General features: G+C 40.1%; 1 protein-coding gene across 1 annotated transcript in view; it reads left to right on the forward strand.

The window, feature by feature from the left end:
* The window catches only part of ENPP1 (ectonucleotide pyrophosphatase/phosphodiesterase 1), a 179,299-nt gene that overhangs the window by 80,062 nt on the left and 84,548 nt on the right, over positions 1–14,689 (forward strand). Inside the window, exons 2-6 of the mRNA XM_044291516.1 lie at positions 4,579–4,651; positions 5,782–5,898; positions 6,707–6,832; positions 11,727–11,787; positions 12,526–12,623. Coding sequence (XP_044147451.1) covers positions 4,579–4,651; positions 5,782–5,898; positions 6,707–6,832; positions 11,727–11,787; positions 12,526–12,623 — 475 coding nt within the window. The remainder of the gene's footprint in view (positions 1–4,578; positions 4,652–5,781; positions 5,899–6,706; positions 6,833–11,726; positions 11,788–12,525; positions 12,624–14,689) is intronic.

Consider the following 14,689-nt stretch of genomic DNA (forward strand, 5'->3'; position numbering starts at 1 on the left):
GCGGCCCTATCCAAGTGAATGGGTCCACATCCAATACGCAGTTTATATGGATCGGATGCAGACACAAAATACGTTTGTGTGCATGAACCTTAGGCCTCATGCACACGGCCGTTGCCGGGCATGGCTCGTATTGCGTCCTGTAAACAGCGGGTCCGCAATATGCGGACACCGGCCATGTGCTTCCCGCATCAGAGATACTGACCCATTCACTTGAATGGGTCCGTAATCCAGAGCTGCGGATCACGGACCCAATCAAGTTGAATGGGTTTGGATCCGTTGTGGCTGCCGCACGGATGGGGCCCGTGCATTGTGGACCGCTAATTGCGGTCCCCAGTGCATGGAAAGGCTGCACAACATGAGGCCTTAAGGGAGAGAAATGTGTACAGCAAGTTGCACCATATTTATTGTGCCAAGTGCACTGACATTAAAGATATCAAAGCTCACTAAAATCTCACAAAGATGTTTACTGCCATAATTATGTGGAGAGACCCGATTGCTTTAAAGATGGTTTTCGGTTCAGTAAGAAATCAGACAATACTAGGGATTAGTCTGAAATAAAGGTTTGGCCGATACTTACATAGCAGCTCCAGCGAGGCCACTCAGGTTCCAGTGGTCGGGCTCTGTTCACTCAGCTGCAGTGGTGACATCAAGTTGACAAAGAGGCCAGTTATTGGCTGCGGTGGTCACATGTTATTGATGGGACATCACAGCTGCAGCCGGGTAAACGGAGCTCAAGTGGCAGAACTGGATCTACTAGGTAAGTACCACTCAGTCCTTTATTTCAGGGCAAATTTCCTCATTGAGCTAATCTGTTTCTGTAACTCCCATTCAGTTGTTTGAGAGCAGAGAAAACAGCGTATCACAGCTAGGCTCGGACTGGCCCATAGGGATACAGGTGAATCCCCCGGTGGGCCCCTAGTCTCCCACCCCCTGCACAAGTGGCACATAACACTGTGCACTTACTGCACTACATACATATATTCAATATACAGCACCTCAACCAGTCTATGTTCATATAGAAACTCCCCAGTTTATTATTGTAGACACGATCAGAGCTGAGATGACTTCTAGGTATAGAAGAAAGCTAGCCAGTATCCTCTTCTCCACAGGACCTACCTTCTCAAAGTTGCTGCAGGGACCCCATATTCAATCATCTGGTAGCATCTTGTTGCTTTGTGAGCAGGTAATATTTGAATGTATCCATATGGTGGGCCCCCAAAATAAATTTTACTGGTGGGCCCTAGGCACCCCAGTCTGACACTGATCACAGCCCTCCTGGTTGTTTCTATAGTTCTGACCACCTCTGGCAGCCTCATCCAGGCAGTTGTATGTTTATAGGCCCTATTCTATAGCTAGGTGCCGCTTAAAGAGGTAAGATCATATAGATATGCCTCAAATATTTGAAATGGGAATACCCTTTTAATATTGTGCACAAGAGACCAGAGAGTCAGAGTTGAATTCTGAATCTTTTATTATTATTATTATTATTATTATTTTATTATTAATAAAAGGGTTGTCTTAGGTCCTGATTTCAGTCCTCAGTGCATGGCTCCCGGGTCACTTTCTGAGCTGTATTGGGGGCGGTGCCTCTGCTGTGAATGATGGAGCAGGCAAGGGGAGTTAGGATAATATAACCCCACCCCTTGCCTGTACTTACTCTAGCAGCTTCAGTAGCATGTATCAGAATCACTAGCAGTCTCAGCGGAGCAGACCCTGTACAGATTGTGACAACCAACAATAGGAGGTGTCTGCGATCTGTTTCTTATAGGAGTGAATGACATAGGAAATTGAGAGGTGGGAACGGGAGCTAATGCACATGCGCGTGGTCCCGTGTGCAATCTCTCCATCAATTCCCAGCCACCAGAAAGCCCGGCTTTTTTTCTTACTGTGCGCAATCACAGCCTCCACTGCTGCATTGCAGCTGTGGCCGTAACCCCTAGAGACGAGCAGTAGGAGCAGAGCTATTACTGCTAATGCATCTACGTAAGTTACTTAAATCAATGTTTTACACATAATAAATATAACTTGATGAGGTCAGACGACCATTTTAAGCTTTTAATACATATTACCGTTCACATTGTATAATTTTAGTAATCAAACACTTGATGCCAAGGTGCATTTCTTAAAGTGTAATAATTTTTGTAAAATCCATGGATAATTATTTAGTTTTAAAGGGAAACTGTCACCATTCCCAACATCTGTTAAAGGGTTTGTCTTATCTTGCCATTTCCATAGTGAGATGGGACTAAGCACCAACTTCAGGTGGCTGGGCTTAAGGAAACTGTTGAGCCAGCCAGCACTCCACTTTTTCTGTAGCTTCAACTACAGTGAATGGGAGCTTTGCAATTAGCACAGCACAGCAAGCTAGGCTGTTTCCATGACACAGGGGTTACGGCGGCAGTGTAGCATGTTCTGCGATGTTGTTTACCTAGTTCCCATTAGTTGCAATGGGAGTTACGGAAATAGCGGAGCCCGGCTTGCTGAACAGTTTCCATAAGTCCAACATCCTGAGGTAGGTGCTTAGTTCTAGTGATGGACGAACATTGGCTGGGACGATTCGCCAACACGAGCAAATGGCGGGCCCCATTCACTTTAATGGCAGGCGAACCTGAAAAACCTTCAGGTCATATTTGCAGCCACCAAATACTTAGTAGAAGTGCACAAATAGTCCACGACATGGACAGTGACATACTAAAGGGGGATCAATGACAAAAATTCCCACCCCAAAAATTTATTTGTTGTGGCTTCACAAATGCTTTGCTGCATACCTCTGTTGTAACGAGTGGTTATTTCAGTCAACGTTGCTCTTCTATCAGCTTGAATCAGTTGGCCCATTCTCCTCTGACCTCTAGCATCAACAAGGCATTTTCGCCCACAGGACTGCTGCATACTGGATGTTTTTCCCTTTTCACACCATTCTTTGTAAACCCTAGAAATGGTTGTGCGTGAAAATCCCAGTAACTGAGCAGATTGTGAAATACTTAGACCGGCCCGCCTGGCACCAACAACCATGCCACGCTCAAAATTGCTTAAATTACCTTTCTTTCCCATTCTGACATTCAGTTTGGAGTTCAGGAGATTGTCTTAACCAGGACCACAACCCTACATGCATTGAAGCAACTGCCATGTGATTGGTTGACTAGATAATCGCATTAATGAGAAATAGAACAGGTGTTTCTAATAATTCTTTAGGTGAGTGTACATTTTACTGCAGGCCAGTACAAATACATGTCAAATATATATGTTTAAAAGAACTAAAAATATTAAATTGGATTAAAAACATGGCTAACGAAATCCCCCCTCTTGAATAAACCCCAAATGATAATAGATGAAATTCGATAACACGTGATCGTCACAGGTGTTGAATTCCTCCGAGGCCCCAACAATTAGGCATTCACTGTACAGAAAAGATCAAGTGATTATGTAGCTGAATTTTATTAGATGTTCATTGGATAGCAATTTTACTGCAGGCCAGTGGAGTACAGACCCCAAACATTGGGCATTCACTGGACAGAAAAGGGCTTTTATGCCGCTGTATTTACAAGACAGGGACTATTCTTTGTTCTGGGTGATAGAGGATGTGTGTGGGCTGGCATGAGGAAATTCTATTGAATGTGGCCATCACAGGTGTTGAATTCCTCCGAGATCCATGCCTTATTCATTTTTAGAAATGTGCGGTAGTCCACACTGTCGTGAGCTAGGCGAGTGCGCTTATCGGTCATGATCCCCCCTGCTAAGCTGAACGTCCTTTCGGACAGGACACTCGACGAGGGGCAAGCTAAGAGTTCCATGGCAAATTGTGCCAGCTCTGGCCTGCACACCCAGTAGTCCAGGGGTTCCTTGCTTCTCAGAGAGTCCACATCGGCCATTAACCCGATGTAGTCGGACACCTGTTGGTCTAGGCGTTCCCTGAGGCTGGATCTAGAGGGTGGCTGTCGGGTTGGTTGCAAGAATGATCTCATATCCAAAGTGACCAACACATCTTCAAACTGCCCTCTTCTTGCATGCGCGGTAGGATTGGTACCCGCAACTGTTTCTCTGTGTGTAGAAATTCCTCTGCCAGCGCCCGCAACGGCAGAATGCAGCATCTCTCGCAGCAAGGCCTCGAAATGCTGCATTCTGACAGCCCTCTGTGATGCTGGTAACATGTCTGCGAATTTGTATTTTTTACCGGGATGATGGATAACTCTTTTTAATTGTTGACTAATGGTTGGGAGTTTTATTTGGTGACCTTTCCTTCAGTTATTTTAGTTTCTTACACTTTTATTCTCTCCTCTAATGGTTATTGTGTGGATGTAAATGAATACACACAATACAATCTTATATTTTTAAAAAAAAAGTTAAAACCATGAAAAAAAAGATAAAGGGGGACATTTATAAAGTCTAGTCCGCCAATTTTCTGGTATGAAAATATCTGAAGTGCTGACTCACGCATTTTGCACAAACTTTTGCAACAAACCAAAGACAGGCTTAAAACTGACACAAAAAACACTGCAAATGATAAATTCCCTCGTAAGTGTATGTGAACAAGCCTTGAATGTTACAAAATACATATGGTCCTTGTGTTTTTTCCACTAGGTAATCTGTGTGTGCATATTAACCGCTATCCTAGGGTGCATATTTGGACTTAAGCCAAGCTGCTCTAGAGAAGGTAAATGTAAACTTAAGATATGGAAGAATTATTACTTCACATGACTAATGAGAACAGGAAATATCATATCAGTTTAGTCAAATTCAACATTATTATTTTGATAAAGTGAGTGCCGTGCGTGACAAGCCTTTAGCTTAGGCTAAAATCGTGTCTCGAAGACGTGGCATTTTTTGTGACTTTCATAAAAAAATAATGTGTTAATAAATTACCTGCTATGTGCCTTCTTATAAAAATTGACACATTAAACTAAATGTTATTTGCCCAAGGCCCCATTCACAAAACTGTATTTTTGGTTTGCATTCAATCCCCACTCTATGACAAAATACATATGGTCATATGAATGCACTCTACCAGCTTATGCACATGAACCCGTGTGCCCCGTGCTCGTACTGTGGATCGCAAATTGCGGTCTGCAATGCATGGGCACTGTCCATGTGCACACCATTTGTGGATGCAAACCCATTCAATTGATCCGCAAGATACGGTCCGCACTGCAAACAAATTAGACATGTTCTATTTTTTGTGGTGTGTAGGCACGGACCAAAATCCCAAGGATTGTAACTCTGTGGGCTTCTGATGCGTGCCTCTGCTCCGTATCTTGAGGATTGCAGACTCATTCAAGTCAATGGGTCCACATCTGTGATATGGAGTGCACAAGTCCGATACTCGTATATTGTGGCCACAATACGGGCATGGGGCACACGCGGTTGTGGGCATGAGCCCTGATATAGTTTTTTGCCCTGTTCCCTTTTTCTAGTGTGTGGGGCTGTACATTTTAGTGAATGGTAGATCTGAAAACAGCCAAAACAGTGTATTGGGATCAATTAGACTCTTATTGGTTGGACCCCATTGGTTAGATATTTATTACATTTGCTAATGTCCATGCTTTGTTCATATGGAGCAGTGGGACTTTTTGGCTTGATTACAATAAGCTTCATCCTTGAACAAACATGACTGTCTTTCTGTTAGATATAAGAAAAAATGTCCTGCCCAAAAATATATATTATTTTGTAGCCACTGAGGTTTATTGGGTGAGATTATTTCTCAGAGAAGCTTTTAAATTAAATGGTTTTTTAATAATAAAATTAACAAATTACAATAGAATTTAACCAGTTGTATTTCAATTATAGTGAATAGCTGCAAAAATCGCTGCTTTGAGCGTAAGTTTGGGAGCTGCCGCTGCGATGCTGCCTGTGTTGGACTTGGAAACTGCTGTCTAGATTATGAGGATTTATGTATTAAACCAGGTAAGAAAACTCATAGAAACTTGTGGTGTCATTTATCAAACTGGTATAAAGTAGAACTTTCATTTTCACAAACTAAGAGGTGGAATCTGATTGGTTGCTATGGAAAACTAAGCCAGTTGTACTTTACACCAGTCTGATAATTGGCCCCATAAAACTGCAATGTTCAAGGCTCAGAGTCATTTAGTTGGTAATTGGGATTTATTGTATTGATGCAGAGAAAACGTTAATTCTGCTTTACAACCTATACTGATAGAAATCTTTTATAATGCCATTGCCTAGTAGCAAGCTTTAATTGCTGGGAATGACGATAATTTGGATCTTAACCAGGTTATTAGGGTTGGATTGGGAATAGCTGCGACTTTACTAGATCTGCCAAAAGTGCATAGATTCACACGGAGTCGCACCTTTCTTTAAAACACAGTTTTTTGTTTTTTTAACACTAGGTCTGGAAAAATTTTGATCTGGTAGAATTATGAAATCTCACGTAGTTGTTCAGAAAACAGAACATTAACCCTAATAATTATTAATCCATATTAAAGGGGTCTTCCACTCCATCTCCTCAGCTTTTTTACACAGTGCCTGCCAGGATTCCTTTTGATTTCTACAACTCCAGCATCGCACCTCATAAATTATGACTTTGCATCCAGGGGCCCCTGGAGATAACAGCTGGTTAACACATGTGTTGTGATGGTATAAGGGATGCTATGTTCATAATAGATACTGTATCTATCAAACCTGGGATGTGTTGATCGTCAGAGGGTGCTTCACTATAAGCGGTATGACGCTATTGATGCTACTTTTTATGCAGCTCACCTTTGGACATGTGACAAATTAAGATGTGGCGAGAAAAGACTTCCCAGCAGTCTGTGCTCCTGTTCTGATGACTGCAAGGACTCAAACGATTGCTGTGTTAATTATGATGCCGTTTGCAGAGGTGAGTTTATGTAGTAAAGTCTCCATGTAGTCACAGTAATGATATTAAATGTTTATTATTTCTTAAATGGGTTTTCCGAAAGTTTTTTATAATTATTTTTTTTTACTGATTCGGTAAATTTTACAAAAACATTTGATTCATGACTAATTACTTCATCACGAAGTGCATTTTCTTTGTAAGTAGTGGGTCCAATGACTGGGAGCTGCGATAGCGCAGCCCCCCATCATTGTACCCCTCAGATGCCACATACATGATCGCGGCAACTAAGTGTGAAATTAACATGAAAAAATAAATAAATCAAGCTTACTGCGTTCATTTGCTAGTGAAGGGCCGACCGCTGCCATCTTTCTTGGAGACCTGGCGCAAAATCTCGATTTGGTGAAGTATGACGGGATTTTGGCCGAGATCTTCAATCAAGATGGCGGCTGGTGGCCCATTGCAAGCAAATGGAGGAGGTAAGAATTAATTTAAAAAAAATTCTACACTATTTCAGGTTAAATCGATTTGCTTACATGAAGCATGAGGAAATTCGACTTCGAGGCGAATCGAATTTATCCAGAAATTTGGTTCGAATTCCACTTCGTGGGATTTGATTCGCTCATCTCTACTGATGACTTATGTCCTGGATAGAACATTCTGATCGGTGCGGGTCCGACACCCGGATCTGCTGATCAGCTGTTTGAGAAGGCATTGGTGTGCCTGTGAGCTACGTGGCCTCTCTGTCCACCAAGTACAGCTCTGTACATTGCATAGTGGCTGTGCTTGGTATCACAGCTCATCCCTATCCACTTCAATGTGGCTGTGCTGTAGGCCATGTGACTGATGAATGTGTCGTCACTGGCTTAGGAAAAGCTAAGAGAAGGCCGTGGCACTACTGCGAGCACCCATCACAATGTAGAAACATGAACTTCAGCACTCTGTATTGAAACTTAGTACAGCCAATAATTTTGTTGAATTTTTGATTCAAGGCAACAAAAATGTGTGACATTTAGGTCTGGGTGAGATTTAGCAAGCTCACTCCAGATTTAAGACTGAGACTTTTTTATTTATTTATTTTTGCAAAAAAAAAAAGCCTTAAATCCACTCCAGGAGGGTGGTTAAAGATGTGCCAAATTTAACAAAACGACATACGCCGTTTCATAAATTTGGCACAAAGTACAGTATGCAAATGCAGACTCTAGGAAAACTAACTTCATCTATTACCCTGATGACAGATTCCCTCCATAGACGTTTATGACATTTAAATTAACAACCTTGTAGCTAGGCCTTCCTTCGCTTGGGTAACGATTCTGTTAGCTGTTATAACACTGTATGTAAATAGGTGGCCATGGCTAAATGTCTTGATGGCAAGCAGCGTGCCCTGCCTGCTAGCTTCCCCTCACAACTAGTGATGTATAATATAATAGATGGCACCCTTATCATTGGTGCCTCCCACCGATTTGTGAGCATGAGTGGGGCTGGGCGTTTTTTTTATTTTTTTTGAGAAGTTGCTGCCCCTTCACCTACTTCATTGACATAAGTGTGAGAAAACTGTAGCTTGTAGTGTGGGACATAACCATCTCTAAGGAAAAGTAAGGCACTTGATGGTGACAGACAGTTCTTCAACGCTTTCTAAAGGTTCCATAGTACGAATATAAAATAAGCAGACAAGGTACACCAATTTTTCCTGTCTGCTTTCATCTTTAAAAAAAATCTTAAAAAATAAATAAAAATCTGTGTTTTTATGCCCAGTTAAAACTGGAAAGTTCAGTTTTTTGCACTAAAAGGAGGATCCCACACCTCCAAAGATTAAACTAATTACTTTATCAAAGCGAAGATTAAAAACATACGTTTAAAGAAAAAAAGTCCTGCTTACATGTTTAAAGCCTAGCTTTTAATCCTAGCCCACACTGGACTTTAATCAGTTAGTTTGTCTAAAAATTTTCGTTTTCATTCTTATACCAAAAACACAAATGTAAAAAATTACAGGTTTTTGAAATTTAGAACAATTGTACAGGGAGTGCAGAATTATTAGGCAAGTTGTATTTTTGAGGATTAATTTTATTATTGAACAACAACCATGTTCTCAATGAACCCAAAAAACTCATTAATATCAAAGCTGAATATTTTTGGAAGTAGTTTTTAGTTTGTTTTTAGTTTTAGCTATTTTAGGGGGATATCTGTGTGTGCAGGTGACTATTACTGTGCATAATTATTAGGCAACTTAACAAAAAACAAATATATACCCATTTCAATTATTTATTTTTACCAGGGAAACCAATATAACATCTCAACATTCACAAATATACATTTCTGACATTCAAAAACAAAACAAAAACAAATCAGTGACCAATATAGCCACCTTTCTTTGCAAGGACACTCAAAAGCCTGCCATCCATGGATTCTGTCAGTGTTTTGATCTGTTCACCATCAACATTGCGTGCAGCAGCCACCACAGCCTCCCAGACACTGTTCAGAGAGGTGTACTGTTTTCCCTCCTTGTAAATCTCACATTTGATGATGGACCACAGGTTCTCAATGGGGTTCAGATCAGGTGAACAAGGAGGCCATGTCATTAGATTTTCTTCTTTTATACCCTTTCTTGCCAGCCACGTTGTGGAGTACTTGGACGCGTGTGATGGAGCATTGTCCTGCATGAAAATCATGTTTTTCTTACCTTGCAGACTTCTTCCTGTACCACTGCTTGAAGAAGGTGTCTTCCAGAAACTGGCAGTAGGACTGGGAGTTGAGCTTGACTCCATCCTCAACCCAAAAAGGCCCCACAAGCTCATCTTTGATGATACCAGCCCAAACCAGTACTTCACCTCCACATTGCTGGCGTCTGAGTCGGACTGGAGCTCTCTGCCCTTTACCAATCCAGCCATCTGGCCCATCAAGACTCACTCTCATTTCATCAGTCCATAAAACCTTAGAAAAATCAGTCTTGAGATACTTCTTGGCCCAGTCTTGACGTTTCAGCTTGTGTGTCTTGTTCAGTGGTGGTCGTCTTTCAGCCTTTCTTACCTTGGCCATGTCTCTGAGTATTGCACACCTTGTGCTTTTGGGCACTCCAGTGATGTTGCAGCTCTGAAATATGGCCAAACTGGTGGCAAGTGGCATCTTGGCAGCTGCACGCTTGACTTTTCTCAGTTCATGGGCAGTTATTTTGCGCCTTGGTTTTTCCACACGCTTCTTGCGACCCTGTTGACTATTTTGAATGAAACGCTTGATTGTTCGATGATCACGCTTCAGAAGCTTTGCAATTTTAAGAGTGCTGCATCCCTCTGCAAGATATCTCACTATTTTTGACTTTTCTGAGCCTGTCAAGTCCTTCTTTTGACCCATTTTGCCAAAGGAAAGGAAGTTGCCTAATAATTATGCACACCTGATATAGGGTGTTGATGTCATTAGACCACACCCCTTCTCATTACAGAGATGCACATCAGCTAATATGCTTAATTGGTAGTAGGCTTTCGAGCCTATACAGCTTGGAGTAAGACAACATGCATAAAGAGGATGATGTGGTCAAAATACTCATTTGCCTAATAATTCTGCACGTAGTGTATAAATGAGTAAGTTAGCATACAAAGCTGAAAGTAACAAAATAAAGACAACATAGAGAGTCCTTTAATTAAGATTTTTATGGATGATGAACCAATCCAGAAGTAAAATAAAAGAGAAAAAAAGGTCAGGCATGTGTGGCTCATGCAGGCAGCATTGCTCAATGGTGCAAATGCCTTTGGGGGGGGGGGGGGGGATTTTTGTAGGAGACAGGCTATAAAATGTTTGTTGGAGAAAGATTGAGTTCAATACATTTTCCTGAAATGTTGATCCAGAGGAAGGAAAAATAAGCTCAATGAGACAGGTGTCAGTTTTCCTCATATTACAGTAAAAGTCCTTCCAAATATAGTATTTAGAAATCATTCTTGGATCAGTGACCCATCTCTTGTAATCTAGTAACCTTAACTTGTACTACTATTACTTTTGGGAAAGGCATCTAACCCCTTTTAGACTCTTTCAACCAATTCACAATTAATTGCTCAGTATTGACCTTATATCAATGGTAAGTGGCGTTTTTTCCATATTCTATAACCCCAATTTTTTTTGTACACTGATGCCCCAAATTGTAACGTACATTAGGGAGATTTATGTAGCCCTTTGTTGACCATGGTAACCAATCAGCAGCTTTCATTTCTTATTCTGCTCTTGAAAAATGAAAGCTGTGCTGTGATTGGTTGCTATAGGCAACACAGTTTTCTTTTTACATTTTCTTCAGTATTCTATGGATGTTTGAACTAGTTTATTTGTATGGGTGTTCTAACTTGATTTAAAACAATCTTCTCGTAATATACCTATTCCTACATTTTACCAGATCTAATAATATTTTATGCCTTTTAGATGTAGGAATGTTAACTTTGTCCTGACCTACGAGAGCAAAATAAAAGTCAGCCAAAGTAAATGGTAGATGTTGGCCAGAGTTGAGGAAAAACACTTGTATAATGTTGTACTGTATGTCATATCATATTCTCCTGGCAAAGAGTACTGTTTTTGTATGTATAGATCTATGTAGCTGCAAAGCCTTCATTATTCTTGGTAAATTAAGGGTCGCAGTCTCTTTTATAAAATAATGTTGTACTGCACTGCATGTGAATACTGTTTAAACTGGTTGTCCCAGTTCCTCAGTTAGATGGGACTCCGGAAAAAGCAGAATGACGGCCAGCTCAGCAGTTTCCATAAGCCCAGTGACCTAAGGCCAGTACTTGGTTCCATCTCACTGTGGTCACTGTTAGATGGGACAACCTTTTTAACCTCTCATGTGTCATTAGCACTAATCACAGGTTTTGATACATTTCAAAATGTATCTGATTTTTTTTATTACTTTGTGACCCATGAAAATATTGTCTGTTTTTTTTAGGAAACAAGAGTTGGGTAGAAGAGAAATGTGAGGATATCCAAACACCACTCTGCCCAGCTGGGTGAGTTCATTGCTACATGGGTGAATCCAAGGTTGATTTTACCTAAAGAATTTATTATGTTGCAATGTAGCATCCCGATACTGTGATGAAAATCACAGTCCTAGTTCTAGTCTTACAGAAAGGTTACCTGCTTGAGATGAACATATATTTATGAGGGATCATGTGGCCTTTTTCTGCTAGCTTTATTCTGTTTCTATGGTTGTAATGAGAGTTTTTGAAATAATATTAGTTAATAGTTTACATATGATATCTGTGGCATGGAAGATTTGCTGCAGAAATGGTTTTAATTAGGCTTTTATAAACCTATGCACATTCTGTAGAAACCATTTAAATGTATGGAACTATTTTTTTCAACCAAACTTTATGGTCAGGCTACTCAGCCACAATGACATACCACACAGGATCGCATCATTACCATCTATTGTAGAGCACAGTTCCTTGACTTGACCCCCCCCCCCCCCTTCTACAAAGCACTCTTTTAAGGATATGACCTACAGTATTTTGACCTACAATTGCATTCAAAGAGCCTCCTTTTTGAAAGAGGTGCAAAAATAAGCAAACAACTTCCACCACGGTTTTCTTGCACTGTTTATGGTCAAATTTGACAGAGCCTTTTTTAATTCAGTGAGACTGGGTTGCCAGACACAATCAATGCATAGGCAGTTTTGACACTTTTTATTAGATTGCTTTTCTAATCCTCTACAACCACTTTAACTTGTTTTCTTTGATATTTTAAAGGTTCTCTAAGCCTCCAGTCATCTTATTTTCATTGGATGGGTTTAGAGCAGAGTACTTACAAACATGGGGTGGCCTTCTTCCAGTTATCAGTAAGTTAAGTAAGTATTATGTTCTCTTTCACCAACAATCCAGATATAGAAGATAAGATTAATAATAGGCTTTTCATAGGTTTGTCTTGACAATGTCTGTTTTCTATGCTGTACTATATATATAGTTAAAAGGAAGTGCAGGGTGGTGTATGTGTCATGAACTATTCCATCTGGACGCCCACAGATCAAAATGAGCAAACAGCTTGACGCTTCTCTTCAATGCACCAAAAGCAAACATAATACATGTCAGAACTATCCAATATATCTGTCAAATTGTGAATAGAATCACAAACTGCTGGATAGATTAATTATTCTCTACTTATTACACTTACCAGTAAATCAAGAAATATTGCCACATTTTTGTCAACCCCTTTTGAATGGCCTGTTTTGGGGTGTTTGCTTTTGTTTTATAGTTATTGCTTTATTATTTTTCCATCAGTACAGCTGGGGCTTGTTTTTTCAAGTCATATTTTCATAGAACCATCTTGAACTATATATAAATTATTGATTGACTATTCTAATTTGGATGGCATGCACGACCATATTATGCTGTTGTTTTTTATCTTTTTTGTGTGCCGCTTATTAAATAACATGTTGCCTTTATTAATTAGGTCATCACGACTGCAGCAATAGCATTAATGGGGGGATGTTTTTGTGTTTAAGCACTTTTTTCATTGCAAAAGTACATAGTATGGAAAATTGGTTTTATTTTGGTTGGTTAGTTAGAGATAGAAATGTAAAGGATTTCTGCACTTTGTTTAAACTGATGATCTATCCTCTGGATAGATCATCAGCATCTGATCGGTGGGGGTCCGACACCCGGGACCCCGCTGAGCTGCTGTTTGAGAAGGCAGCGGCACCCCAGCAGATCAGAACCGGCCCAGTGATGTCATGGCTAGTATCAACTTGCCTGGGCGGGGCTAAGCTCCATTCAGCGCCGCTGCCTTCTCAAACAGCTGATTGGCGGGGGTCTCAGGTGTCGGACCCCCGCCGATCAGATGCTGATGATCTATCCAGAGGATAGATCATCAGTTTAAACAAAGTGCAGAACCCCTTTAACTGGTTATGTGACCATTACACGGGTGACCATTACAAGAGAGCTCTGTTGTACGCCTGTGTAAGCGCCCTCCCTGAAAGTAAACCGTAAATGTTCACATTCAGTGAAAACAACTGACATCTTGAAAGTTATGAGGTATTAATACATAGAAAATTAATAACTTTCCATAATGCATAATACACTGATTAGCTCTTAACATTTTAAATAATTTATTTCCCATTAACCTCTTTATTAGTTTTATTTTCAGTTTTACCCCACAGAATTTTTTCCCCATTTTTTAATACAGAATATAGTAAATTTAAATGGTGCCATTAAAAAATATATTTGTCCTGCAAAAAAAATTAAAATAAAGCCCTTACCTGTCTATGTAAATAGAAAGTAAAAAAAATTATAGCTCTTGGAAAGTGTTGAGGAATAAATAAAACAAAAAAATAATAATTTGGCTGGGTCCTGAAGGGGTTAATTTAAATATAGCTCCAACACAGTTGCATTTTTGGGAGAGTTTGTTATAGAGTGTAAGGACTACATCCATATTATTAATGGTGCACAATTCATTATACTGTACAGTATATGTTGTGAATATGAACGATGTCCAGTTTTTAACAGTTTATAAAATAAGGAGAAATGGATGTCAACTCTCCATATTACGGAACCCTCTAAGATGAATTAGAAACATTAACTCCATTAGCCAGTTTACAGTTTAAGCACCATTCTCAGACATTAGCTATTTAAACTAGTCAAGAATTGTTATTGAATAAGAAAACATCCCTTTGAAAATGTGTGCAATAAGATTAATGTTCTTAGCTTTTCTTTGGCATATACAGTTTTATAATCTGCAGCAAAATGAAAGCACCAAGGAATAATACAGTCCTCATTTATGGAAGACTTCTATTTCAGGCCTAGGGCCAATAAGACAACAAACTTCTGCTCATGTTAATTCTCAGACCACAATATGTGGCCACTTTTAGATTTCTTTCCACGTGGCACTTTAAATTCCCAATCCACCCCTGTTTGGGAC

Source organism: Bufo gargarizans, chromosome 4 (assembly GCF_014858855.1).
Source record: "Bufo gargarizans isolate SCDJY-AF-19 chromosome 4, ASM1485885v1, whole genome shotgun sequence".
NCBI lineage: Eukaryota > Metazoa > Chordata > Amphibia > Anura > Bufonidae > Bufo > Bufo gargarizans.